At 65.3% G+C, this 26,351-nt stretch overlaps 1 protein-coding gene across 1 annotated transcript; it reads left to right on the forward strand.

The window, feature by feature from the left end:
- The first annotated feature begins 21,716 nt into the window (after positions 1-21,716).
- Positions 21,717-23,507, forward strand: CSF2 (colony stimulating factor 2). Its single transcript, XM_069484032.1, has 4 exons — positions 21,717-21,875; positions 21,969-22,007; positions 22,591-22,716; positions 23,400-23,507. The coding sequence occupies exons 1-4, from the start codon at positions 21,717-21,719 to the stop codon at positions 23,505-23,507; spliced, it is 432 nt and encodes a 143-aa protein (XP_069340133.1).
- The last annotated feature ends 2,844 nt before the right edge of the window (positions 23,508-26,351 follow it).

The raw sequence follows: 26,351 nt of genomic DNA on the forward strand, positions 1-26,351 counted from the left end.
CACTTGCTTTACCAGAGAGAAGCTTGTTATATAACGACCATGTTCTGGAGAACAGGTACGGGGATCCACCGTCTCTCGCTGCCAGAGACATGACCTGCGTGTGCGTCCCCTCGAAATGTCTCTTTCTGAGAAACTGGATCTGTCAGGCCTCTTTCTTGGCCTCGCAGCGCCCTCGGGGCAGGTCTGCACGTGCCGCTGACCCGGGACCACCGTGCAACTCACAGGACAGGACGGGCCAAGCGGGGGTCTCTGCTCGCACAGAAGGCGCCTCTCGCGGTGGGCGAATTAAAGGAAGCCGCTTTTCCTCCCACCTGATGCCCCTTCTGCTTGGCTCTTGCTGGCCATTTAGTCTCTCACCTCTGAAGCTAAAGCCCTTTTGGAAAACTCAACGGGTGTGATTCTACAGGGTGACTGGGCAGTGCTTTCTGGAGAGTTCTCAGCAAGTGTCGAGCGAGCTTGTCCCGGAGCTCATATGAAACGTCTATCCCTGCAGCCCCCGACCCCTGACCCCAGGTGTCCTCCTGGCCCGCCCTTGTACCCCAGAAGTGGACCCCGTCAGGAGGCGCGAGGTCTGTGGGCGGCACGGCGAGGCCTGGCCTGTGTGGTCCCAGCCTGTCATGGGGCACTGGGGTCTCCACACTCCGGGACACTCTGTCCTTAGTGCCCAACTACAGACACCTGAGCCCCAGCCTGTGTGGTCCGGGGCCCTGTGGCTTCCCATCTTTCTGCCTCCCGCTCGGGGCTCTTGGCATGGCTGCTCCAGCGCCCTCGTCACACGTCATCTGCTGCTGCCACTCAGAGCTGCCCCCGCACGGACTGGAGACCAAGCCGCGGGGGTGGCACCGCGCCTGGCACCCCCCAGGCCTGAGCCCCACCTGCAGGCCTGAGCGAAGCCCGAGCGCCGTCTGCGGTCTCAGGCGAGTGAGGCTCTGCCGAGGTGGGGACCTCCAGTGTCTTCTCGAGCCGAGTCCTGACGAAAGCGCAGGTGGGGAGGGCTCCCCGAGGCCGTCCAGGAGCTGACGAGCTCAGTGCCCTGGAGGAGGACGTGCGAGATTCGCCAGCGCGCCCCTCTCGGTCTCAGGGCACTTCCGGGTCACCAGGAAGGGGATTTTACCCACATCTGACAGGTCTCCTGGGGAAAGGTCCGGGGGGCGTCCGGTGGGAGGCAGGTGCCTGGGAAGAATCGGCCGGTGGGAGGCAGGTGCCTGGGAAGAATCGGCCGGCTCCCACGGAGGGAGCTTCGCGGGGCCCTGACAGCTCGGGTAGGACGCTCTGTGGCATCCCTGGAACACCGAGGGGCACACACCAAAGGCCACCTGTGTTTTTCCAACTACCGCCTCCAACTGTGTCTCTTGCTGCCACTCATTCCTGACCCTGGTCAGCTTCTTGGACTGATTTCCAACTGTCAAGTCACTGGCAGTATATTAAAAAAAACCATTCCAGCACAGCTTAGAGCTGCGATCTCTTTTCCAGTGTGATACCCATCCCTTCCTCTGCCCAGGGCCGCAGAGAGCTGAAATCATGGGTACGGGGGCGGCACGGTCTTCTCTCTCTTCTCGCCTCCGCCTCAAGACCCTCCCCTCCGTGGTACACTGGGGTGGGAGGAGGCGGGTGGAGAGGCCTCTGTCGCTCACGTGACCGCACTGCTGGTTCCTCCGACCGTTGCTGCTCTTCAGCCTGGGCTCGTCCGGCTGTGAGGTTCTGTGGCAGGTGGGTCCCCATGGGCCATGTGTGTGCATCCTTCAGACACCCCGTAAGAGCAAGGAGGGACCCCCAACCTCCCCACCAAGGGCAAGCCCATCATTCGACTCTTCTGAACCCCCCACCCCCCATTGTGAGGCCCCCGCCTGGCAGACAGCCTTCTTCACGGGAGGGTCAAGACCCTCGAACTCGTAGATGTCCCCTTAGGCCGTGGGAAACCCTAAGTCCCTTCTGTACCAAACTGTGGGAGGGAAGAAGGTTCCGGGGCCCTCTGTCCACGCGGTTGTCCTCCTGGCTGAGGGGGGCACAGGGCTGGCTGCTCCTTGTCTTCTCCAGGCATCAGGCGTTGATAAAACCCTGCTCAGTATCCTGTTGAACCTGGGGTCCCCAACGCCCGGGCCACAGACTGGTACCGGTCCTCGGCCTGTTAGGGACGGGGCCACAGAGCTCAGCCACCCCCGTGCCCTGTCCCTGGAAAAATCGTCCATGAAACCAGCACCTGGTGCCGAGAGGTTGGGGACCGGGGTAAGGAGCAGTTTGGGACAAGCAGGTGTCTCCAGTGGACGGTGAACCGGGAGGAGGTGACAGCGAAGTCACTGTGTGCCCATCGGGGCTGCTGTCCCCTGCCCAGCGCGGTGCCGCTTCCTGCCCACACGCTCCGCACGCGGTTCTCGGGAGCCGGAGGAGGCAGGAGCGGTGAGAGAGAATTCAAGCCTTAAATCGGGGTGCAGGAGTGTTGGGGGACGGGGATCCCCAAATAAAGAAGAGCCGTTGATCCCTGGAGTGGAACGAGCGCCAGGAATCCTCGGTCGGGATTTCCACAGGAAAAGACGTTCTGTGCGTCTCCTGGGTCCGGTCCCCGTGGACCAAGTCACTGGAGGGACGACAGCAAGGGTGACGTGAGCAGAGAGGTCCGGAAAGGCGGCTCGGGCGGCCGTGGGGCAGGGCGGGAAGTGGGGAGCAGAGGGCGCCAGGAGGCTGGAGTGGCCGTGGGGGGCTCGCGGGGAGGCGGCTGAGACCCCGCCAGGAAGGAGGAGCCGGGGCGGGCGAGCCCACTCGGGGACAGGACAGGGAAGTAGCAGGAAAATACCCGGACGCGAGTCCTGAGGGGACGGGAGACCCTGGTGTGAAGGGAGTTAACTGTGGAGTGCGGCCATTGCAGTGCAGACCCAGGTCAAACGGAGAAACCTTCTAGAAAAGCAACACAACGACAAGATGGCTCTTAGCAGAGACTTTATTCTTCCCAGAGGGGAAAGAACCTTTTTGACATCTGAGATACAAATGAAAATGGCCCCACCCCGTCCCCCACCCCAGCTCCGCTCAGAGGCACCTGAGCCGGCTCCGTTATTAAAATAAATAACTTCACACGAGGACGAATAACAATTAAATACACTGAGGCATAAACAGACGAAGGCTGAACGCAAGCTGCTCGGTCCGAAGTCAGACGTCCAACACTGACGTCCGCAACAGGGAGAGACGTCGTTTCTGGGAAGTCGAGGCAGGACGCTGGTGGCCCGGGACCGCAGCTTTCAGCCCCGGGGGGCTCCTGGGCCTGGGCACAGGCGGGGGAGAGCCGGGCAGCAGGGACGGCAGGAAGCAATCCGGGGCTCTCGGGAGGCTCTCAGCTTGCTGGAGAAGTCGCCACGGTCTCCTTCCGCGCTGCTCCTCCTTGGAAGAGATGAGAAGTGGGGTCAGGTGTGTGTGTGTCGGGGGGAGGGCACAGCAGGGCTGGCCGGGGACAGGGCAGCCGCACCCCGGCCCGCGGGCAGCTCACCAGGGTCCGAGCGCCGGGATGGGCAGGGTGTTCAGCAGCTCCTGCGGGCCAGAGGCGAGAGAGGCCAGTCAGCCTTTCTGGGGGCCACAGGCCGCTGTGGCAGAGAGGGGACTGGGTGGCTCTGGAGGGGCGGGTGGCAGAGGACGGGGGGGCGGAGGGGAAAACTCCGCTCCTGTCTGGGAAGGGGCACGGCCAGGGCGCGCACTCTGCCCTGGAGTGGGTGCCCCTGGGGACACGAGAGGGACCCTCCCCAGCCCCACGTACCTCAAGCTTCTTCAGCTGTTTCCTGAGGACGGAAGAGCATGAGGCGTTCAGGAAGGTGGCCAGGTTGGACTTCAGGAAGGCGGGGTTCTGCGGGGACACCCGTGTGTGACGCAGGGCGGGAGGCCTGTCCTGCCCCGGCCTGGGTGTCTTCCCTGCTCCTTCCTCGGGGGGCCTTGTGCCCCCAGCTCCGTCCCGCCCAGACCCAGGAGGAACCCGCTGCCCCAGGGCACAGCACCCCCGGCAAAGGCCTGTCAAGGCAGGGCCCATCCCACCCCCGGCCGCAGGTGGGCTGGGCAGGGGTCCGGTGAACGGGGAACTTCCTGAACCGGCTGCCGGGGAAGGAGGCCCCTTTGCCGACGTGGACGTTGCAACTCCCATCCTTGGGGAGAAACACCCAGCACACCCCCTACGGGAGGCAAAGAAGGGCTGGTGGACGCGTTTGCAGTCAAGATTCCAGACAAAGGTTAGGGCTCAGGTGTGACCGTGCGGCTGTGCCCAGGCCCAGAGCAGTGACAGCAGCACGCGGCAGGGCCTGGGGGGGCCGCAGCCCCCGGGGCGGGTGCTCACCATCAGGGTCCCTGCGGGCTCTGGCTCTGGTCTGTCCGCCGAGGAAGTGTGAGAACCCGAGAGTGCTGGGGTCACAGCGGCTGTCCCCACCCCGCGCCCAGCCCGGCCCGGCCACTCACAGACTAGTTCAGCCGTCCGTGGATTCCAGGATGGTGGTCGCGATGTCCACAGCGCGGAATCCGGTGGCCTTTGTGGGCAGGGGGCGTTGGAGGCTGAGGGGGAGGAGGATGGGGGGGAGGAGGCTGAGGGGGCTGCACATCTCTGTGCCGCTGGAGGTGCCGCCTTCGCCCCTGACGCTGTGCGGATCTGAGGGGGCCTGGCCCGAACCCCCTTATGTAGGCCCAGTGCGGGGGGCGGGGGTTCTGCCGGGACGTGGGGAGAAGCCCCAGATGGACTGATACCCTTTTCCAACATGGAGCCTCCGTGACACACGTACCCACTTACTCATCCTTCTCTGGGACTCAAGATCAGGAACGCTCCAAACAACGTTCTCAGGTTTCTCCCCAGCCCAGCAAGGAAGACGAGGGTGGCAGGTGCAGGTGGGAGAGCAGCCTGGCTGTGCGCTCACCTGGCCTGACGGTGCCCTGGCCGGCGCCGGCCCTCCCCTCTCTGCTGGGGCGGCGGGTGGGGGCCGGGGGCCTGGACCGCCCGCAGGGAAGAGCCTTTCCGAGAGCCTGGACCGCAGGGCCGTAAGCATTTAAGTCCCAACACCGTCCCCTCACCACGGGGGCCGCTCCTCGGGAATGGGGCGTGTGGGGCCTGTGCCCATGTCCCCCGCGCTGTGCTTGGTTGTGTCCGGCACGAATACCAGAAGCACAGCAGGAATGCGCCACCCAGCTCCCTATGGCAGGTGGGCCGCAGGGCAGGGGCGGCCCCCGCAGGCCCCGAATGCCACACGGCCACCCGGTCCCCGCACACTGGCGTGGCAGACGGCAGGCTGGAGGTCGGCGGGTGGAGCACCCTTAGGCCCAGCCCCAGCCCCCGGAGCACGGCTGCGCCCGCCTGGCCCAAACCACCCTCCAGGCCTTCGCTGCCCTCCGTCCGGGCTAGGGCGGCTGCCCCGTTTCCACGCTTCCCTGCCCCCACCCAGCGCATCATTTAAACCCATCGGCTCTGTCAGGCTGGGGGTCCCACCCTTCACAGACGGGGCCCCCGAGGCCGTGCCCTGCAGCAGGGGATGGACAACGGAGGGGGCACAGGATGAGGCCGTGCCGGCCCCCGGGAGGAAGGACAGAGGGAGGTGGGACCGGAGGCCGGGCCTCCCCACCCGGGTCGCCCGGGGAACTTTCTCCGGAGCCTTCTGCCCGGGTAGGAAGGGGACACCTGCCGGCTCCGCCCGGCCGACCAGGAGCCCCGAGCTGCCTTCCATGGTGAGAAACCGGCGGTGTGGTCGGGGCCACTGGCGGAAGCGTGACTGAGGTGACGGGCAGCCCGGCTCTGACATGTGATGCCACGGAGAGAGTGGCAGCGGCTCGTCACGGCGACGGGGCCTGGATTCCCGTGGGCGGAGGGCTCCCCAGAAAATCCCGCTAGGTCTGTGGGAATGAGCGACAGGAAGGAGTGGGTGTGGCCCTCTGGTCGGACGGGCCTTTGCGGGTCACGGCCTCCAGCACTGTGCCCCCCTCGTGGGGACTGAGCCAGGCCCGTGGGGACAAGTCAGGCCCCAGCGGCCACCATGCCACCTCGGGCCTCTGTCCCGCAGGCCCCGCGGGGCAGTGCTGGGCTGGCTCACCTGCCCTCCTGGCGGGCTCTGCTGCCCAGGGCTGGGTGAGCCTGGCGGGCTCTGCTGCCCGGGGCTGGGTGAGCCTGGCGGGCTCTGCTGCCCAGGGGTGGGCATGGCCGCTTCCCTGCCGATAGCATCGGCCCAGCCTGCGAAGGAGGCTTCCCTGGGCCCGGCTGACGCAAACTCCTGGGGTGGAATCTCTGTTTACAGGGGTCCAGGCCTCCCCCAGGGGTCAGGCAGGACTGTGGGCTGCGGGGGACGGAAGTGCTGTCTGTGATCTCACCCGAGACTCCTGCAGAGTCCGGACAAACCTCAAGGAGACCCCAGGGAGGTCTGGGCCAGGCCCCTCTGCCCAGGGCCCGCACAAGTGCCAGGGGGACTACTCAGTTACGTCCGCGGAGGCCCCGTCTGACCCGTTTGCCTTTCGGAGCACGACTCTCTGTTCCTCCCCAGTTCCGTGCAGGGCAGCAGGTGCTGGGTGGCTCCCAGTGGGCCGTGCCCCTCCCGTGCCCCTTGCTCCCGCCACCGGCTCCCCGCCCTGACCGCCCAGCCCCTCCCGGGGCCCCGCCCCTTCCCCAGGGGCCTCCTGCTCCACAGGTGTCCCTGCACACAAGGCCGGGTCCTCCCAGGCTCCTTGCACTCCGACCCCAGCCCGCAGCCCCTCAAGGGTACCCCCAGCCGGCAGCTCAAACTGCCCGACTCGCCTCCCCCAATCCTCAGGGGCCGACCTTGTCTCCCACTGCACAGGGGGCACAGAAGCCACCATTCCGTCCCCCCAGCAGGGACGGGGCCCACCCAGGCGGCCTTTCCCTGAGCTCTCTGGGGGGAGACGCTGCCCGTGCCAGCTGCCACCAGCCGTCCCGGCCACTCCGGCGTCTCTGGCAGAGAGGAGCTCGAGCCCCCCCCGACTAGAAAGGTGCTTCCCGGACCGGTGACGCCTCTGGCCGCCCGTCTCGCTCCGTCCCCCAGAGCAGAAGTTCCCCCAAGGGTGTCACCCTCCGTCTCGCCCCACCCACTCCTCAGCACCTGCCACGGCCTCTGCCCCCAGATGCCTGGGACATCCTGCCAATAACCCCCACGGCCACATCTCAGCCTCCCCTGTGGCCCCTCCTGCCACGCAGTGTCACCTTGGTGTCACCTGCCGCTGCCGTCCAGGGGCCCTCAGCCTCTGAGCCTGACGACCCGCTCACCGTCAGTCCCGGGCGTCACTTCCTAGCTGCACGAACTCCGCCTCTCTGAGCCTCAGTTTCCTCATCTGTGAAATGGAGACAATGGCAGTACCTGGCCCGCAGGTCCGTGGTGAGAATTAAACAACCCGGGAAAAGAACTCAGTTCCCGGCACTGCGCAAGCGCCGCTCGCGGAAGTGGCCAGTCAGAGCCCTCCCCGCATCCAGCTGGCTCCTTCCCCCGGAATCCGGCCCCCCGCTCTCACCAGAGGACCCCCGGCCCTCCCGGCCCTCCCGGCCACCCGCTGTCCCGAGCCCTCCCGTTCTCCCCACGGCGGCCGCGCTGAGCTCCCTGGGGCCGAAGCCTCCCCGCGCCGCTGCCTGGTTGCAAACCCCACGGCCGTTCAGTGCTCGGGAGCACGAAGCCTCAGCTCCAGACACAAGCCCTGGGCCTGAGGGGCGCAGGGACCCTTCCAGCGCTGAGGGTTCTTGATTCAGAAGGTCTGGGCTGGGGCCGCTGGCCCTGCGGCCCGGTCCGCGCACTGTGCAAGGAGGAGCCGCGAGGCTTAGTCTCCGGAGAGGGAGCTTCCCAGGGGAGGGGCCGTGTCTGCGCTGCCCACGGTGCCCGTGCGCGGTAGGCGCTTCCTCGGGTTGTGGCACGGGCTGCGCCTCCTGCGCGCCGAGCTCCCCTGTGTGTGTCATGCGAACTATGCCTCCGAGAGGCCACTTGGATGTTTTTTTGTAAGGTTTTTCTGGAGACAGAGTCTCGCTCTCTTGCCCAGGCTAGAGTCAGTGCCGTGGCGTCAGCCTCGCTCACTGCAGCCTCGGACTCCTGGGCTCAAGGGATCCTCCTGCCTCAGCCTCCCGAGTAGCTGGGACTACAGGCATGCGCCACCATGCCCGGCTAGTTTTCCTATTTTTAGTAGAGAGGGGGGTCTCACTCTTGCTCAGGCTGGTCTCAAACTCCTGAGCCCAACTGATCCTCCTCCCTCGGCCTCCCAGAGTGCTGGGATTACAGGCGTGAGCCACCGCGCCCGGCCTCCACTTGGATTTTGGGGCTGCTCCGGGCCCAGGTACCGGCCTCGGCCTTGTTCTCACAGCACAGCCTGAGTCACAGCCGCTGCACCTGCCCCTGCAGCCACTTCCTGGTCCTTGTCTTCACCTGATCTGCGTCTGCTCAGAAGCCCAGGGCGCCCGAATTCCCCTGCCTCAGCAGACCCTATCCGCCATCTCCCCACACTGATCGCATCACACCGCAGCCCGGCCCAGAGCCTGGCTTTTCCATCCTGCCTCTCTTCTTCCTCCCACCCAGGCCCAGTCATCTAGAAGAATTCTTCCCCACGCCCCCGCCGCACTGACACCTTCACCAAAACCCCCTGCCCTGGGCGTGTGTCAGCACCCATGGGGCAGGGGACCCCCTCTTCCTCCAGGGGCTGCCCTGTGGGCCCCCCACGCCCACCCTCCTGGATTTCCTGCTTCCTCTCTGGCTGCTGCTTCTCAGGCCCTTTGTGGACTCGCCCTGAGCTGTCCCTTCTCCCAGCCCTGCCCACGGCCTGCACCTGCCCAGTCCCTGCTCCAGCACAGCCTGGGGTCCCAACCCCTGCAGTACAGCTGCCCCCATCAGTCACCACCCCGGCAGCCTGAGGCCCGGCCTGAAACCAGGGAGTCACCCCTCTCTCCTCTCCTGCCCCCACTCCTCAGACCACCCTAAACCTCCCGGGTCGGCCCCTCCCCCAACGCCCAGGGGCAGCACCCTCAAGGGCCCTTGTCCTCGGGTGTCCCCCGGGGGCTGAGTCCCACGGTGTGGGGCGCGGCCCGGCCATGCTGCCATCAGACCAGGAAAACAATGGCCGCCTGGCCCCCGAGCTCCACCTGCCGCCCAGCAGGAGCACAGAGCCACGGAGACTCTCCCCAAAGCCCGTGGGGTGAACCACGGGGGGCGTCGCCTGGGAGTTCAGCCTCGAGGGGGTGTCAGGAGAGGTGCTTCCCAGAGCGTGAGCTCAGCGGGGGCGGTCAGCGCGTGCCAGGCTGCCGGACAGACCCTCGCCTGTCCCTGTGGCCTTCACCTGGCCACCCACCGGGACACGCGGCCCCAGGCAGGGGGGCCGCAGAGGGTCGGGGCTGTCAGGGGACGGCAGGGGACGTCTCACCGGGCAGCGGCCTGGGTGAGCTCAGGGCCAGGCTGTCCCCACCCGTCAGAGGGTCCTTCCACCTGTCTCCACTCTGCCCACCACGTGTCCTCCTTGACGAGAACGGGAGATGCCCTGAGAGTAATCTTTTCTCCCGTCTCACTGACCTCAAGCACGAGAAAGTGATGGATGAATAAGCCTGTGGTTTTCATGGAGGTTCCATGTCAGATAAAGATCCTTCCGACGCCCGCCCCCAAGCCCCCCCTTGCCTGGGGTTGTGGGCACGCGGCCACGGCGCATATAAGGCGGGAGGCTGTGGCCGCTTCTTCAGAGCCCCACCGAGGACCCGCACAGACAGAATGCGCCCTGCCAGCCTCCGCGCCCTGCACCTGCTCCTGCTGCTGGTCGGCCTCGGCCCGCAGGCTCCCCGGGCCCAGGGGAGGCCCCTGAAGACGACCGATCCTTACTGCGAAGTGATAATCACGGAAATCATGGGACACCAAGACAAGCCAGCTTCGCCTTCACGAGTGAGTAGCCGGGAAGAGGCCGGCCCGGGGCAGGGAGAGGCCGCGGCGCCGCAGGCCACAGGCCTCACGGGTCCCTCCCTCTCCCCCTGTTCCCGCAGGACTCGCTCGACCCAGAAGACCAGCAGCTCCTGAGGGTAAGAGCTCAGCCCTGCGCTGGGACCCCAGCCCACTTCCTGCCCGGGTGACCTCAGGTGACCTGGTGTCAGCCCACCTCACCTAGCCTCAGTTTTCTTACCTGTAAAATAGGGGTAACAGCACCTGTCTCTGTGGGGTTGTCACGACAGTCAAATGCCACAGTGTGTGTGACATCCTGGACCAGCATTGGGCACTTAACACGTGCTCAACACGCAGCCTCAGCCATGGCTATGATAACTGAAATGATGTTTTTAAAATTATAAAATGAGAAGGCAGCTCTAGGTGAATAATACTGAAAGCCTCAACCTCAGTTTTTGGCTGGGCACACTCTGGACTGACAGACGGAAATTTCTGCCAGAAAGCGCCGGCTTCCACCCTTTCCTGTAAAACACTGGGTTGGTGGCTTCCCCGTCACCAGCCCTGGCATGGCCACATGCGGTTGTTTCTCATAGTTCCAGGTGGCTGCCACAGCCGTGCCTCCCTTTGTCTGTGTGGCACTACCTGGGTCAGACGAGAAGCTGAAGCTTTGCTGAGTCTATTGGCCATTTGTGTTCCCTTCTGGGCACCCACAGCTCGCAGACGGCACCGTCCCCACGCTGGGCTCTCTGTGACGTTCTTCCTGATTTCTAGGCGCCTTCAGTTCAGTCCAGGCGCGAACCTTGTTATCTGACCTCCTGGCTGCAAACCTCCTTGGCCAGCCCCCTGCCTTTTGTGGAGCTTCTCTGGGGAGACGTTTTTTCACTAAGTGCAGAAAGATCCACCAGGCCCCTCAAGTAGCTCGCAGGGAGCTGGGGGATTGGGGCTCGGGGCCTGTGCCCGTTGGGCAGCTCAGGGACCCCCTGGGAGGGGGTTGTCCAAGGAAGTCCAGACAGTAGCTTGGAAAACCACGGGGACACCTTCAGCCTGGCCCCGGGAAGGACATTCCCCAGCCTTCCCCCTTACATGTGTTCCCTGCCCCTCAGCAACACACCCTGCTGAGGCCAAACCTGGACGCCTTCCTGAAAGCTACTGAGAATTTCCAGGAGAAAGGATTGGGAATCAAGAGAAGTCTGGAGGTGTGTGAAGCTATCGAGGGTTTTGGGGGTCCCTGCCTGGGCCCTGCCCTGCGTCTGGTGTGGGGGGCAGCACGGCCTTCTCCTTTCCCAGGGAATCTCTGACGGTCTGCTCCGGTCTCTCCCGCAGGGACTCCAGGCGTGCCTGCCCGTGACCATGGCCACACCCACACCCACGGTGAGCTGTCCCCAGGGTGCCCTGCAGGCCTGCCCTCCGCTGGCTCGCCCTCCGCAGCCTGGGCCCGCCTGACGCCGCCTTCCTGGTTTCTCCACAGGCAAACCCGATCCAGATCAGGGAGCGGGACTGGGCCGACTTCTGGAGCAAGCTGAGCCTCTATCTGAGAGTCTTTGATGACTTCCTGACGTTCAAGAAAAGAGACTGAACCCAGGACCCTCCGGCTGAGCCGTCTCAGCCCAGGGTCTCGGGACGTCTTTGCACAACCCAGCACCGGAATCACTGCATTTTCTCCCGAGCGTCAGACGGATTCTCTCTCTGACACGTGAAGCTCCCGCGTGGTCGTGTGCGACTACGTTCTCGTTTTTATCCCTGGAGGCTATTTATGTATTTATTTATTTATTTATTTAGTTCTGCAACGTATAGTGTATTTATTTTAGTAGTGGAGCCACGTCCTGCTCCTTCTGGAAAAACCCAGGAGGGGACGGAGGGGCACGTTCATGTCCCTCAGGCGTTGTGCTGGCTCCAGGCGTGTGTGACAATAAACTGCACTCTGAATGACTGTCTGGGACAGTGTCTCAATTTGACTTCGATCTCGGTGACCCTGTGAGAGGACACTGGTGTGCCGTGACCTTCTGGTGTCCGGAGGCTGCGCTGTGGACACTGTCGGGTGGGCTCACTCTCTCCCACCGCCCTCCGGCCACCGTGCCCAGGAAGGTCACTGTAACCCCACAGAGCTCTTACCGGGTCCCAGCCCTGTCCTGAGCATTTTGCCTGCGGTATTTAACCTATTGTCACCCCGACCCAAAGTGTTATCTCTGCTTTACGAGGCCCAGAGTGGGTCAGCCACTGCCTGAGGCCACACAGCCCCTAAGTGGTGCAGCGAGGAGGACCCGGTCTGGGGCGCTCTGACCCCGTGGTGCCTCCCCCCGGCGGCCCAGCCCCTGCTCCCCCCAGGGCCAAGGTCGACCTCTGGTGACACGGGTCACCTACTCCGCCAGGACTCTCCACGCCTGGCGTCTCCACCCGGTCCCTGCCAAGCTTCCTGCCTGGCGATTGGGAGCCCCTGCAGCCTCCCGACCCGCCGCAATCTGGGTTCTGGGGGGGGGGGGGGGCAGTTCTGGAAAATGCAGCTCTGGCCATGTCGGTCTGACCCCTGACCCCCAGGGGTCTCCTGGACGTCGCCCACATCCCTAGGGCAGCGCCCAGGCCCGGCGCCACCTGCTGCTGACGTCCCCCAGCGCCGGGGGCTTCCTGGGCGACCACACACCTTTCTCCGCACCCCTAGCCCTCCGCACCCCTAGCCCGCACCCCTAACCCTCTGCACCCCTAACCCCCTCTGCACCCCTAGCCCTCCGCAGCCCTAACCCTCCGCACCCCTAGCCCTCCGCACCCCTAACCCTCCGCACCCCTAACCCTCCGCCCACCCCGGCCCCCAGCCTGGCCCGCCTCACCCCGACCCGACCCGGCACCGCGTCTCACCTCGGAGACCGACTCAAACGCCGCCTCGGGACGGCCCACACTGTTCCGGGACACGCGGGTGACAGGGACTCCCCGGCAAGGCAGCAGCGTGGCCCTGGGTGGCACAGACCGGCCTGCAGCCCCGGCCTCCCCCGACCCCCAGCGCCCCAGGTGCACCTGCTCCGGCTGCGCGGGGGGAGGAGGAGGAGGAGGGCCTTCCTCATCACCGCGGGAGGGGCGACACCTCCTCGCTGGATCCTCGCGAGTCCCACGAAGGCTGCAGGGGCCGAGCCCAGATGCGGAGGGGACGCTGCTGCAGTTCCGGGCGCGACCACCAGGGGGCGGCGTGCGGCGCGCGGAGCGGCCGGGAGGACGCGTGTCCCGCCCCGTCCCGCACCCTCCGGCCCGCACCCGGCCCGCACCCTCCGGCCCGCACCCGGGGTTGGGCCCATTTCCATGCGGGGCCGAGGCAGCTCTTGTCCCCTCCCAACCCCGTGTTCCCGGGCGACCCGCTGTCACCTCCTCCGCGCTCCCTGGGGGGTGTCAGCACCGCCCCCCTGTGGCAGGCATGGACCGTGGCCGGGTCAGACAGGCAGCACCGTGGCAGGAGTCGGGTAGCAGGTGCAGGTGACATAGTTGACAGGGGAGTGGCCTTTTCAGATTTGCAGGGGCTCGTCGTTGCCCTCCCTCTGGAGCCGCGTGGCCGGCAGCCCGGAGCCAGGCGGGGACCAGGGCGACGCTGGCCAGGCCCACTCAGGCCACCCCGACTGCGGACCTCAGACCTGGCCTGGGTCTGCCCAGCCCGGCTAGAGCGCAGGGCACTCGGGGCGCAGTCCCAGGCCAGGGTGGGAGAATTTCTGTGCTGCAGACTGAAAGTTTTTGTTCTCTCAAAGTTCGCACGTCGAAATCTAATCCCCGGTGTGACGGTCAGGATGTGGGGCCTTGGGGGGTGACAGGTCATGAGAGCAGCGGCCTCATGGATGGGATTGGTGCCTTTATAAAGGAGCCCCCCTGGGCCGGGCGAGGTGGCTCACGCCTGTAATCCTGGCACTCTGTGAGGCCGAGGGGGGAGGACTGCTTGCGCTCAGGAGTTTGAGACCAGCCCCAGCAAGAGCCAGACCCCATCTCTACGAAAATAGAAAAAATTAGCCAGGCGTGGTGGCTCACACCTGTAGTCCCAGCTACTTGGGAGGCTGAGACACTTGAGGCCTGGAGTTCGAGGCTGCAGTGCACTATGACTGCACCTGTGAATAGCCACTGCACTCCAGCCTGGGCAGCATAGCAAGACCCCATCTCAACAAACAAACAAATCCCCCCAAAACAAGAGTTCTCCCTGCCCCTTCTGCCGTGTGAAGACACACTAAGGAGACGACTATCTACGAGGAAGCAGCCCTCACCAGTCACCAAATATGCCAGCACCTTGATCTTGGACTTCCAGCCTCCAGAACTGTGAGAAATAAATTTCTGCTGTTTATACAACACCCAACCTAAGGTATTTTGCTATAGCAGCTTGAATGGACTAAGCCCGCACTTGCGGCTCAGCCACGCCAGGGGGCAGCAGATGCCCAGTGATAAGTCCCCCGTGACCACCAGGCCAAGGTTCCCTCCTGCCCACACCCCACGTGCCTCGTTAGCAGGAAGGCAGCTCCCATCAGCCGACCAGGGATCTTACTGTTCATTTTCACTTTAGAAGTACTATAGTTTTTCTTTGGGAGGGCAAGATGGGAGAGCATATATGCTTTTTCCTGAAAAACTCAGAAATGCATAAAAATGGAGCAAAGGGAAAATCGCCAGAAAGGCAGGTGCCCGAGGAGGGCAGGACGCAGGGAGGCCCGGCCACCCCGAGCCAGGTGCAAACCCCTCTGCCCCTCCCGCCCTGGCCTCGCCCCCCACTTGACTCAGGGGCGCAGACGCCCTGAGGCCCCAGGGCTTCCCCGGCTGGGCAGGCAAAGGTGCGGCACTGGGTCAGGCCTCCTGGGGCGACGTGGCCGTGGCCGGCCGGGCACAGTGCGGCGGGGTCCCTACAGGCAGCCGTGCACCGGGGCAGGCGTGTGGGCCGCACGGGGAGCTCGAGCCAGCAGCAGTTTGTCGGGCAGAGAGCGCGGGAAAGAGAAGGGAGTGAGCAGACGCTCGGGAAGGGCTGGGGGGGCGTCTAAGAGCACAGGGTAAGCTGAGGCACACGAGAGTCTGAGAGCTGAGAGGGCCAGCGTGTGGCTAGGTCCCACGTGACCGAGGTGGAGGCCCGGCCCTTGGTCGCTGCTTCTGCCCCGGGAGCCCGATGGTTTCGGCTGGTCCCTTCCCCTGTCCCTCCTCCCTGGCTCCAGGCCAGCCCAGCCCGGCCGCCGTGGGCAGCAAGACAGGACAGCCACCGTCCGAGGAGCGGTGGGCGTGGGGAGGGGCAGGGTGGGAGGGGCCGTGGCAGACCCCGAGCACCCAACACCAACAGGGAGGGCTGGGGCCAGCCCCGCAGGGGGTCCCTGAGCCCGGGGGGGGGGGGGGGGGGCCGGGGCACCGGGCTGGGAGCAGGGCGGGGCAGGGGTGGTGGGCCAGGGTGGAGGCTGCAGCGAGTTCTCACGGGGCAGGGGCTGGAAGTGCTTAATTTCCCCCTCGAAGTCCTCAGGTGGAGCTCGTGGAGGGGAGACGGCCCCGGCAAAGCTGCTGCTGCCCTCCTGGACCGAGAAGGGACTCCGATGCCCAAAATGACCCGATGTAGTCTGTGATCACCCCACTGTTCAGATAGGGATGGAGGCACAGAGAAATTGCGGGAGACCCCAGAGCCTCTGAATCCATACGCAACAGGGGCCCAGCCTGTGGCCACTGAGGCACGAGAATCCTTTAGTCTGACCAGGGCCCACCTGGGTGTCCCCCGACTGGGCCAGGACCGCAGCGGTGACTTCTAGCTCCAGGCAGAGTGAGCGGCCCAGCGTCGGACCCTCGCTGCGCACTCCGTCCTCCCAACCGCCCCACGCCTCCCGCCACGGCCTCCGTGTGCCCACCCTCCCGCCCCCCAGCACCTCCCGCCCCCCAGTACCTGCCACCCTGGGGCTCAGATCCAGAGCAGAGGCCCTCCGTGCTCCTCTCTGTGCCCCCCAGGCCGCGTGGAGCTCCCGGGCTGGACCAACCGGCTCACGGCCCCTCCTGCGGCTGGAGGTCACGGCCTCCTCCGGCTCCCACCGGGCTCCGCAGACCCCAGCTTGGCCTCCGCAGCAGCCCTGGCTCGTGCTGCGACTCTCTTCCCGTCCCCCGCTGCTCTCCCGCATCCCGGGTCCCTCTGCTCTGACCTCCCGGCCTCCTCTTCAGACAGGAGCCCTGACCTTGGCCCCAGGACTTTCTCCCGTGAGTGCGGGGCTGCGGGACCGGCGGGCTGTGCTGGAGACCAGCCAGGGCAGCTGTGGGTGACAGGCACAGGCCATGGGAGGTGGACACCCAGAGAGGGGACATCGGAGAAGGGCCCAGCTGAGGCGGGGCCAGCCGCAGGGCGGGGGGCTCCTTCCCCTCCCCCTTTCATGAGCACATGCTGCCGTCTCCATCCCGCGGGCTGGCCGGGACCTCCTGAGCGTGTGTGATGGAGACACTGTCCCCACAGCTGCCCGACACAGCACTGTGAGCCTCAAGTCAGGGAGGGCCCAGGCCCACCCACAGAGGGCGGGTGTCCAATAACTGTGACTCCCCTGCTGTCCCCAGGCTGAGGGCCAGGCACAAGGGATGCTTATTTCTGCAAGGCATGGCCCTGGGCGCTGGCAGCCTGGGACCACCTCCTCCCAGCGGGGACAGGGCAGGACTGGGACTCTGGCCCCCTGTCCTAGTGCTCCCACTCGGCCTTTTCCAGGAGAATCTGGGTGGCTCGGCCACTTCTCTGCCAGCCAAGCACAAGCACCGGGCCCTGGACAGCATCTGCCTCCTGGGGCAGGTGTGGGAGGTACTGGGGCCCTGGTGGGGGGGCTCGGCACAGGCACACGCGTCATCAAGGACCCCTAAACCCACACCCACTCCTGGGGCGTGAGAAGGCTCAGGAGACTGGTCCAGACCCTGGTGAACGGGGAGACTGAGGCTACCAGGCAGGCGCGCCGAGGGCCAAACCAGAAAGTCAAAGCAGAAAGATTCCCTGGAGCAGCCCAGCAGGGACGCACCTTCACGTGCAAATCTCCAGCAGCCTGGAACGCAGGGCTCCGTCCGCTCGTCCCCTTGTGGAGATGAGCCGGCTGGGGCTCCGAGGTGGGAGGTCACAGCCCAGGCGTGCACAGCGGGATGGGGCTGCCCACACAGGGCCTGGGAAGGGCTGGAGTCCCGGAAGATCCAGAAAAGTCTTGGAGGAAGCTCATTCCAGAACCACTTGTTACCTTTCAAGAACAGAAATCTTGCATCTGCCACTTTGCTTCTGGCAGTCAGCTCCAGCGGGTGCAGGAGCCGGGCAAGGGTCTCAGGCTCCCACCCAGCACCTTGGCCCAGACTCTGGCCTAGACAGGGGAGGCAGTCGGGCCCCTCAGGACGTCAGAAGTTATAAAAGCTTCTGGTCTCACGATTTCTCTATTTATTTATTTATTTATTTAGATAGGGTCTCGCTCTGTTGTCCAGGCTGGAGTGCAGTGGTGTGATCACAGCTCACTGCAACCTCCAACTCCTGGGTCAAGCCATCCTCCTGCCTCAGCCTCCTGAGTAGCTGGGACTACAGGCATGTGCCACCACACCCAGCTAATTTTTCTATTTTTTGCAGAGACAGGACCTCATTATTGCCCAGGCTGGTCTCAAACTCCTGGCCTCAAGCAGTCCTCCCGCCTCGGCCTCCCAAAGTGCTGGGATTACAGGCGTGAGCTACCATGCCCGGCCTCCTTTTAATTTTTAATGCAGCCTGCAACGGCCCTTCCCAAGGAGGCAAAGGCAGTGGCCCTTCTGGGGCCTGCGCCCCTGCCAGCGGGGGTGGGGTGGGGCTCAGGGCAGAGACTCAAGGGTGGGGGTGCACGCCCAGCCCCAGAGGGAGCACCAGGGCGAGCAGCAGGCCAGGTGGGGGACAGCGTTGTGGGGGGCAGGCCCGGTGCACCCATGGGGGTTTGTGTCCTTCAAGGACTCAGCTACCTGAGTGTGCGCGGTGTGGTGGCAGGTTCCGGGGGACAGTGAGGAAGCCTCAGGGACAAGGGATGAAGCAAACAAAGAGGTCTGCAAGTTGGCATCGCTGGCACTGCCCTGCCCGGCTCTCTGTGCAGCTGCTCCGAGGCTGGGAACCTGCTCTTCACCAGCGGCTCCCAAACGTCCTGGGCCCCGACCTCCGGAGCCGCGTGGCCACAGCTGACCGAGTCTTCCTGGAGGTCCCTGGCCTCTCCAACTTGCCACGTCCAGTCCCACCTGGCCGACCTCCCAAACCTCTCTGCCCCCTGCGGTCACCCCCATCGCAGCACCCTGATGTCCACCCAGCTGCCGGAGCCTGGGAGACGCCCGCTCCCCTCCTGCCTACGGCCGCACCCCCGTCCCCTCCACGCCTTCTCTTAACTCCTTAACTCGCATTTCCTGAGCCCCCCATGGCTCCTTCGTGTGTGTCTCGGTTGCACCCTTGACGCTGTGTCTGAGTCTGGGCCTTGTGCCATGTCCCTCCTCCGTGGGACCACCTGCCAACAGGTGTGCAGGTGAGCCCCTTCACAGCTGCCCTGGGACCAGGACGCTCAGCTCACTTCTCTGCTGGTCTGGCCAGGCGATCAGCACTTCTGACGTCTGACTCCCAAGACAGTAGAAAGTACTAGGGTAGCAGGAACGGATATCGGTTCAAATTCGGGCTCTGCAGTCACCTACGCGAGAATTGGACCGGGCCACAGACCACTCTGATCTCGGTCCCCGGCAAGGACAAGGGCCCTCACCAAGGGGCGGCCAGCACGGGGGAGGGTCAGACCCGCTGAGGCGGCTGGGCAGGGCCCACGGGACCTAAGGAACTGTGAGGCCCGTGTCCCTCCCCGGGTGGCAACTTCCTCTTGTGGCAGGGCCGTGGGGCGGCACAGAGCCTGTGGCGAGGGACAGTCACAGGACCCTCCTTGCAGAGGGCTTTCTCCTGGCCCTGTGGGGATGGGGCCAGCGGGGCCAGGCCGTCCACCGTGGCCCCCACCCCCGCCCGCTGCAGCGTGTCGGAGCCCCTGAGTCAGCGAGCCAGCTTGATGCTATCTACAGCCGCCTCTTCTGTGCGGTGCAATCTAGGAATGCCTGCCTGTGTCACAGCCTCAGGCTTGATGTCATCTTTCCAACAGAACGGTGTGTGGCCGCCCACAGCCCTCATCACCAAACCCATGGATCCCTGCCCTGCGTGTGCTGACCTCAGCCCCGTGGCCCCGCTGCCGGGAGGGCTGTCTCCCTGCAGCTCCTGCTCCCGCCGTTCCTGTCCCGCCAGGGCCTGGTGACCCGCCCGGCCATCTCGACCCGGCCTTGCACACGGACGTGGGGGCCCTCAGCCCTGGTGGCCTCGGCCGTCGCGTGGACGTGGGCCACGCCCAGGTCTGCCTCCTGCACCTCCGAAGCTCCGACACTTCCTGTGAGCCCGGAGACCCCGCAGAGCTGCCCCTCTGTTGTCTGGGTCCCCGTCTTAGTCACCTGGACAGTGATTCCAACTCCTCTTACCCACACGCAAAAGCACATTTGGTGGGCGGGCGGTGAGCACGCTAATCTCGGTCCTCCGTCAGTGGGCAGGACCCTGACCGTTTCCAATGTCCGTGTACCCTCTCCCTGCGGGGACCCGGCAGGTGCTCAGCAAACACAGATGACTGGGTGACTTCACTACATCCTCCGTCCCTTCAAGACTCAATGCCTAAGTCTCTGAATTTGCCGCTCTTCATTATTCGTGCTCCTAAAACCCCAGGCCTCTCTGTGCCTGTCCCCTCCCCGTCCCCACAACCCAACTTGCCTCCTGACATCCACCTGCCCTTGCAGCCCGGGCTGGGGGCAGCGTCTCTGGCTCCCTGGGACCCCCACGCTGGCGGAGGCTGTTCCTCGGGACCCCTCGGCTCCCAACTCCCCCATCCCAGCCTGGCCCATGCCACGTGACCATCCGTGGCAGGGTCCCCATGCCAAACTGAAAGCCTCGGGGGCCAGACGTGAGGGCCAATGGGAGGGTCCCGTCTACCTTCTCCCGGCGCGGGGCCTGGCGCAGATTGGAAAGGCTTGCTGACTGTCTGGGCTGTGACGAATCATCTCCGGGGAAGAAAGTGACTTTCCATCTCAGACAGCCATGGCAGTTCTCTGCCTCCCTGGCCACCAGCGTGGCTGCTGCCACAGACCCCCGCTCTGTGTGGCATCTGCATGTCACACCCCATCCCCTCTCTCCTCCTGCGCTCCCTAGGCGGAGGTGAGGACAGGCCTCACGGAAAAGGCGGAGGAAGGGCCGGGATCTGGCCGTGTCGTTGCTCCACCCCCAGCCTGGCCACCTAGGAATGTTCCGCCAGGCTCCGAGGCACAGGGCTGGCCTCACGGTGGGCTCCAGAGCCTGGCAGGGAACGCCAGTGAGGTCTGCAGGACGAAGGTCTGGCTTCCCCGTGCAACAGCAGCAAAACTCCCAGCGCACGACCAAGCTTGTAAGGCCTGGACTCGGCCCCCAGTGCTCCAGCCAGGACTTCCACGCTCGCTGAGGGCTCGCCCACCTGGCCGGCGGAATGTTCTTGCTCGCGTCCGATGCCATGGGTCTCGGCTGAGCCAAACTCTGGGCCCAGAGACATCACACCCAGCGTGGGGAGCGTTTTGGTATCGGGGGCAGCTTCAGAGGCCTGGAGCCTCTCGTATAGCAGGTGACCGCGAGCAGGACTCACCGGATGTAGCCTCGTGTGACACACCCCCCTCCCAGCCCCACGTGCAGGCACACAGGTATCTGATCACGCCGGCACACGCTCTCGGAAACGGATACCGTGGGTCCACACTCCTGCGGCCACGGAGCTCCCGGCACGGGCGGCTGGAGCCAGGTCCCTTGTGCAAGACGAACGCACGCTGCTCCTCCGGACTCCACTGTGAAAAGCAAACACTCGACAAGGCCCCTCAAGAGCCCGTGGCTTTTTCAGAGAACAACTTCTACTTCCACAGAGAGGCCTCTGGAGCTCGCAGGGGTGGGAGCTGGGGCTGCGCTGGAAAGGGGGCCGGGAAGACCCTGCTTGGGACACCAGCGTCCCCTGCGCCTGGCGTGGGCCCGGTCACCGCCCCGCAGCCAGTCCCGAGACTGTGCTGCCGCCAGCTACAGGAAGGGTCTGGTGCCCAGAGGGGCAGCGCCCCTCTGCAGAGGGAGGCAAGGATCGTGTGACCACAGGGAAGTGTCACTCGGCCGGGTGGCCCCCGAGCCAGGAGTCAGATTCGGGGTCCTGGCCTGCCCCAGCCGAGAGCCCCGACCCACCTCTGCGGCTGTTGGACGTGGCCGTGGTCTTGCTGGCCGGGCAAGCACACGGCTGTCCCTCCCTCTGCTCTCGGGGCGGGGGTCCCCGGCTGGGCTGCCAACTGCTCTGGGTCCTTGATGGGAGCCCACTTGAAGCGTCACAGGACTGTGACATGTGGCTGGACCCTGCCTAAGTGGACAGCGGGCAGGTCTGTGACAGCTGCCCTCACACGCGAGTCTCCCACGGTGGCTGGAGAGGAAGGCTCCGGGCGGAGGCGGCGGCTGCAGTTGGAGGGGGCCGGCACCGCCTGCTCACAGGCCTCCTGGGGGCTCAGGCGGGACGGGGTCGGGTCGGGCGCGATCTGTGTCTTCCAAGCCCCACCCAGCCTGCCGGCCAGGAAGTCCAGGCTGTGCCCAGAGGCCACACGGGGCGGGGGCGGCCTGGGGCCACTGCCCGGGGGGCTGGGGAGCCCTGCAGGGGGGCACCCGGCGTTTGTTCATGGAAAGGCTCCTCAGTGAAAACCCCGGCCTGACCACCTGGGGGAAAGGCTCCGTTACCATGCGTGGCTGATAAGGGCCAGGAGATTCCACAGCCCAGGTAGTTCCCCCGCCCCCCTGGCGTTTGTGGTCACCATTAATCATTTCCTCTGTGCATATAAGAGCTCTTTTGCCAGCGAGCCCAGTACTCGGAGAGAAAGGCTAAAGTTCTCAGGAGGATGTGGCTGCAGAGCCTGCTGGTCCTGGGCACCGTGGTCGGCAGCCTCTGCGCACCCACCTTCCCGCCCAGCACCGCCACCCGGCCCTGGCGGCACGTGGACGCCATCAAGGAGGCCCTGAGCCTCCTGGGCCAGAGCAACGACACCGATGCCGACCTGGTGAGCGGGGAGGGCTGGCCCTGCGGGGCCACCTGCTGTCCCTGGGCGGGCCCTGCCTGTCAGCTCCCTAACGTGACATTTCCTTTGCCACAGAGTGAAGCAGAAGTCGTCTCTGAAACGTTCGACCCCCAGGTAAGATGCTCCCCTCCGACCCGGCTTCCAGGAGCCTCTGCCCGTTCTTGGTGGCCCCCACAGGGCGTCCACCTCCTCTCCAGCCAGCTGGCTGCCAGGAGAGAGGGGCAGGGATGGGGCGCTCGAGAGGCCGCGGGCCTTGCCCTGTGGCAGTCCCGGGAGCAGCCGTGGGCAGACGCCGCGTTCTAGGGCCAGCGGTCACCGGGGGCAGGTGGGCAAGCGAGGGCCACTTCTGGGGCAGGGGCTGTGGGTCTGGGGCGCTCACTGTGCCCTGGGCCAAGGCCCGTGCAGACAGCTGACTGCAGGCGGGCACAAGGGGTCTCAGCACAACCCTCGCGACGCCCCGCCCCGCCCCGCCCCTTCTGCCTGGATGGCGGGTGACAGTGGCCTCCTCCCCAGCCCGGACCCTCTGGAGGCGTCGGCTGACGATGACCAGACCCAGCCTCAGACTCATCGGAATCAGCCTGGGCCCCTCCCGAGCCCTGCCCCCGAGGGACGGGGAGGGGAGCGGGCGGGTGATGGGGGGTGTCCTGTGGCTGCTGGGCGCCTGGCCGCAGCTCACCGTGGACGCCGTGTCCCGCAGGAGCCCACGTGCCTGCAGACCCGCCTGGAGCTGTACAAGCGGAGCCTTCGCGGCAGCCTGGCCAGGCTCAGGGGCCCCCTGACCATGATGGGCAGCCACTACCAGCAGCACTGCGCCCCCACCCCGGTGAGCGCCGCCAGGGCCCCGGGCAGGACGGTCTGAGTCTGGGGGGCGGGAGGGTGGGGAGAGACCTCTGGCTGTGGCTGCTCAGGACCCCAGAGGGTCTCTGTGTTAACGGACATGTCACGATGGGCCCAGCAGGGAGGGAGCGGCCGGCTCACCCTCCGCCCTGGGAGTCCACGCCGGGTGCTCTGAAGCTGACTGTGCTTGGGGCTGTTGTTGGTCCCTAACGAGGTCAGGGGTGAGGCAAAGCCCAGGAAACTCAGGGCCTGCGCAAGGGCCCGAGTGCCACCTCCCGACAGGACTTTCCCTTGGCCCCACCTGGGGTGAAGCAAGAGGGGGGACCTGCTGGGCTGGACGAGGCCCGGGCTCTCCTTCCCGCTGGACGAGACTGGGGTCTGCGGCCCTGACTCCTGCCCCACTCGTGCTGGGAGAGGCCTCGGCCCCCAGAGGACCCGTCTCGGGCTGGCAGGCTGTCGGGCCTTGGCCCCCGCTCCTGCTGGCAGGCCTGCGCCGCTTGGGCAACACACGGTGGCCACAGTGTCACCTGACCCCGGTCAGCGGCAGGCTCTGGAGTGGCCTCCTGGCCCTGAGCTCTGAGAGGCGGGGCAAAAACACGGAGGTGCTCGCCCCAGACTACCCCCTCGCCGGGACTCAAGTGGTTTTTATTTTTCTTTTTCTCTTTAAAGGAGACTTCCTGTGAAACCCAGATTATCACCTTCAAAAGCTTCAAAAAGAACCTGAAGGACTTTCTGTTTGTCATCCCCTTCGACTGCTGGAAGCCAGACCAGGAGTGAGGCAGGCTGGGTCGGGGCGTGCCGCACACACCGCTGCTCCCTCCCGGAACGCGCCGGAAGCTCGGCGTCTTCATGCCCGAGGGACCAAGGGGTGGCCCAGCCAGGACGGGGGTGGCCTGGACCTGCCCGGGCCGCACTGACCCCAACAGCGGGCCCGGAAGAGAGATGGGGGGAGGGGTTATCCTGGAAGAGATCAGTAATATTTATTTATATATTTATGTTTTTAAAATATTTATTTATTTATTTATTTAAGCTTGTACTCTGTATTTATTCAAGATGTTTTACTATGATAATAAATTATTCAAAATCTGCTTTTATTTGTGTAGTTTTCTGGTTTGTTTTCAACCGTGAGCGAATGCTGGTGGCGTCCCACCTCCCCATGGGGCAGGGGAGGGAGGAAATCGGGGGGCCGGGGCCTGCGGGGGTCGGGCTGTCGGAGCAGAGGGGAGGTGACAGCCAGGCCTGCAGCCTTTGCACGCCTGGATGTGTGTCCCCGGTTCCGACCCCAGAGAAAGGCTTTCGGGTGCCCCAGGAGAAGCTTGCCCCCGAGAAGGGGCTTCATCCTTGCTGGGGAGGCCTGGGGGGCCGCACAGGCTGAGCCGGCCCACCTGGCACCGGGCAGGACACCTGGGCTGCTCAGAGGCCTGGCCCCTGTGCTGGACGCCCTGCCCCTCACACCCAGGGCTGCAACCGTGACTAAGGTAAATCAGCAAACTAACCGTTCAGGGGAAAAAAACCAAACCACAGGGGTCAGAGCTCAGCATATTTACCAAACTTTCCCCAAAATGGGTGATTTTAATCTTTGAGAGTCAGAATGTAAGTTCGTAATTTGTTGGTACGTGGCTCTAGTGTAGCATTTTTCTGAACTGGTTTTTATTTTTACATGAAGTTTCAGATCCAATCAGGCCCTTTCCCCTAAAGCCCAGGGCCTTCAGGCCGAGAGAACGAGCAGCCATCCTCCTCCTCCTCCTCATTCTGACAGCTGAGGCGAAGGCCTTGCTCCTGAGCCTGTTCCTCTGTGTCCCTGCGGGGTGTGTGGCGTGTCCCCAGGTCTTAGGTGGCAGTGGGGCACCTTGACAGGGGGCCGGGGGAGCTGGTTTGTGCAGCTTTTGCCGCCCGGCGTCCTCCGAGCCGAGCGCCCCCACCCCCCTTGCCCCCTCCGCTGCCGCGAGCACCGGGGACAGCACAGTCCTGGCCACAGACCTGCCCCACACTCAGGCAGAAAGGTCACGACTTCAGCTTTGATCACAAATAAGAAGTCTGGGACTGAGCCTGAACTTGGGCAAAGACAAGAATCCCTCCAGCACTTGCTGTTGTTGAAAATGCACCAGAAGCACATCTTGCCCAGCGATAAGGGCTCCCGTCTTCCCCGCGAGCGCGATGACTGATAAGAGGTTTGGCGTTTCCTTGCGCTCACACATACAGGTGGCCCGCGCAGAAATGCTCCCGAGCCCAGGAGCACATCGCTCAGAGCCGCCTTCAAGCAAGACCATGCGCCTGCTCTGCGTGCTCCTGGCCTGCGTGCCCTGGGTGCCGGGAAGCCACTGCGCCCCGGTGAAGGCAGACACGGCGTCCCCCCAGGACAACCACACGGCCATCTGCGCTGAGATTCAGCGGGAGCTGTCGGCGGACAAGAACACGTACACGGTGAGTCCGGGTCTTCGTCAGCTGTTTTGCTCCCGGTGCCCTGTGCGTGTCTCACCGGCTCCTCTCGCTCCCAGGGCTCCTTCAACAGGCCCCAGAACACCAGCGAGGTGAGGGGACTTTCGCATCACATGGGAACCGGGAGAGCGGGGTCGCCCCAGTCGGGCCCAGGGAGAGATAAGAGGAAGGACTCGGAGTGAGGAATCTAGAGAAAGCTGCGTGTTTAAGGACGGAGCTGCCAGCTCAGCTGACAGAGGAACCGGAGCCCGGGTCCTGGGCTTTGCCAGGCTCTCCGGCCACCAACCCAGCGCAGCCCTGGGCCCAGGGAGAGACCCGACAGCCACAGCCTCCACTGAGTGGCCTGCAGGGCCCACAGGTCTCCGGGGGGAGCATCAGGGAAGGGCCTGAGCTGCGGTCTGGGGCCCCGTCCGGCTGGGGTGCCTGGGGCTGGGCGAGGAGGAGGCTGGGTGAGGACGGGGCTGGGTGAGGAGGGGGCTGGGCGACGGTGAGGCTGGGCGAGGAGGAGGCTGGGTGAGGAGGGGGCTGGGCGAGGAGGAGGCTGGGCGAGGAGGGGGCTGGGCGACGGTGAGGCTGGGCGAGGAGGAGGCTGGGTGAGGAGGGGGCTGGGCGAGGAGGAGGCTGGGCGAGGAGGGGGCTGGGCGAGGACGGGGCTGGGTGAGGAGGGGGCTGGGCGAGGACGGGGCTGGGTGAGGAGGGGGCTGGGCGAGGAGGGGGCTGGGTGAGGACGGGGCTGGGCGAGGAGGGGGCTGGGCGAGGAGGGGGCTGGGCGAGGAGGAGGCTGGGCGAGGAGGAGGCTGGGTGAGGAGGGGGCTGGGCGAGGAGGAGGCTGGGCGAGGAGGAGGCTGGGAGAGGAGGAGGCTGGGTGAGGAGGGGGCTGGGAGAGGAGGAGGCTGGGTGAGGAGGGGGCTGGGAGAGGAGGAGGCTGGGTGAGGAGGGGGCTGGGCGAGGAGGAGGCTGGGCGAGGAGGAGGCTGGGAGAGGAGGAGGCTGGGTGAGGACGGGGCTGGGCGAGGAGGGGGCTGGGCGAGGAGGAGGCTGGGTGAGGACGGGGCTGGGTGAGGACGGGGCTGGGCGAGGAGGAGGCTGGGTGAGGACGGGGCTGGGTGAGGAGGGGGCTGGGCGAGGAGGAGGCTGGGCGAGGAGGAGGCTGGGCGAGGAGGGGACTGGGCGACGGTGAGGC

The sequence above is a fragment of the Eulemur rufifrons genome, chromosome 10 (assembly GCF_041146395.1).
Source record: "Eulemur rufifrons isolate Redbay chromosome 10, OSU_ERuf_1, whole genome shotgun sequence".
NCBI classification, from domain to species: Eukaryota; Metazoa; Chordata; class Mammalia; order Primates; family Lemuridae; genus Eulemur; species Eulemur rufifrons.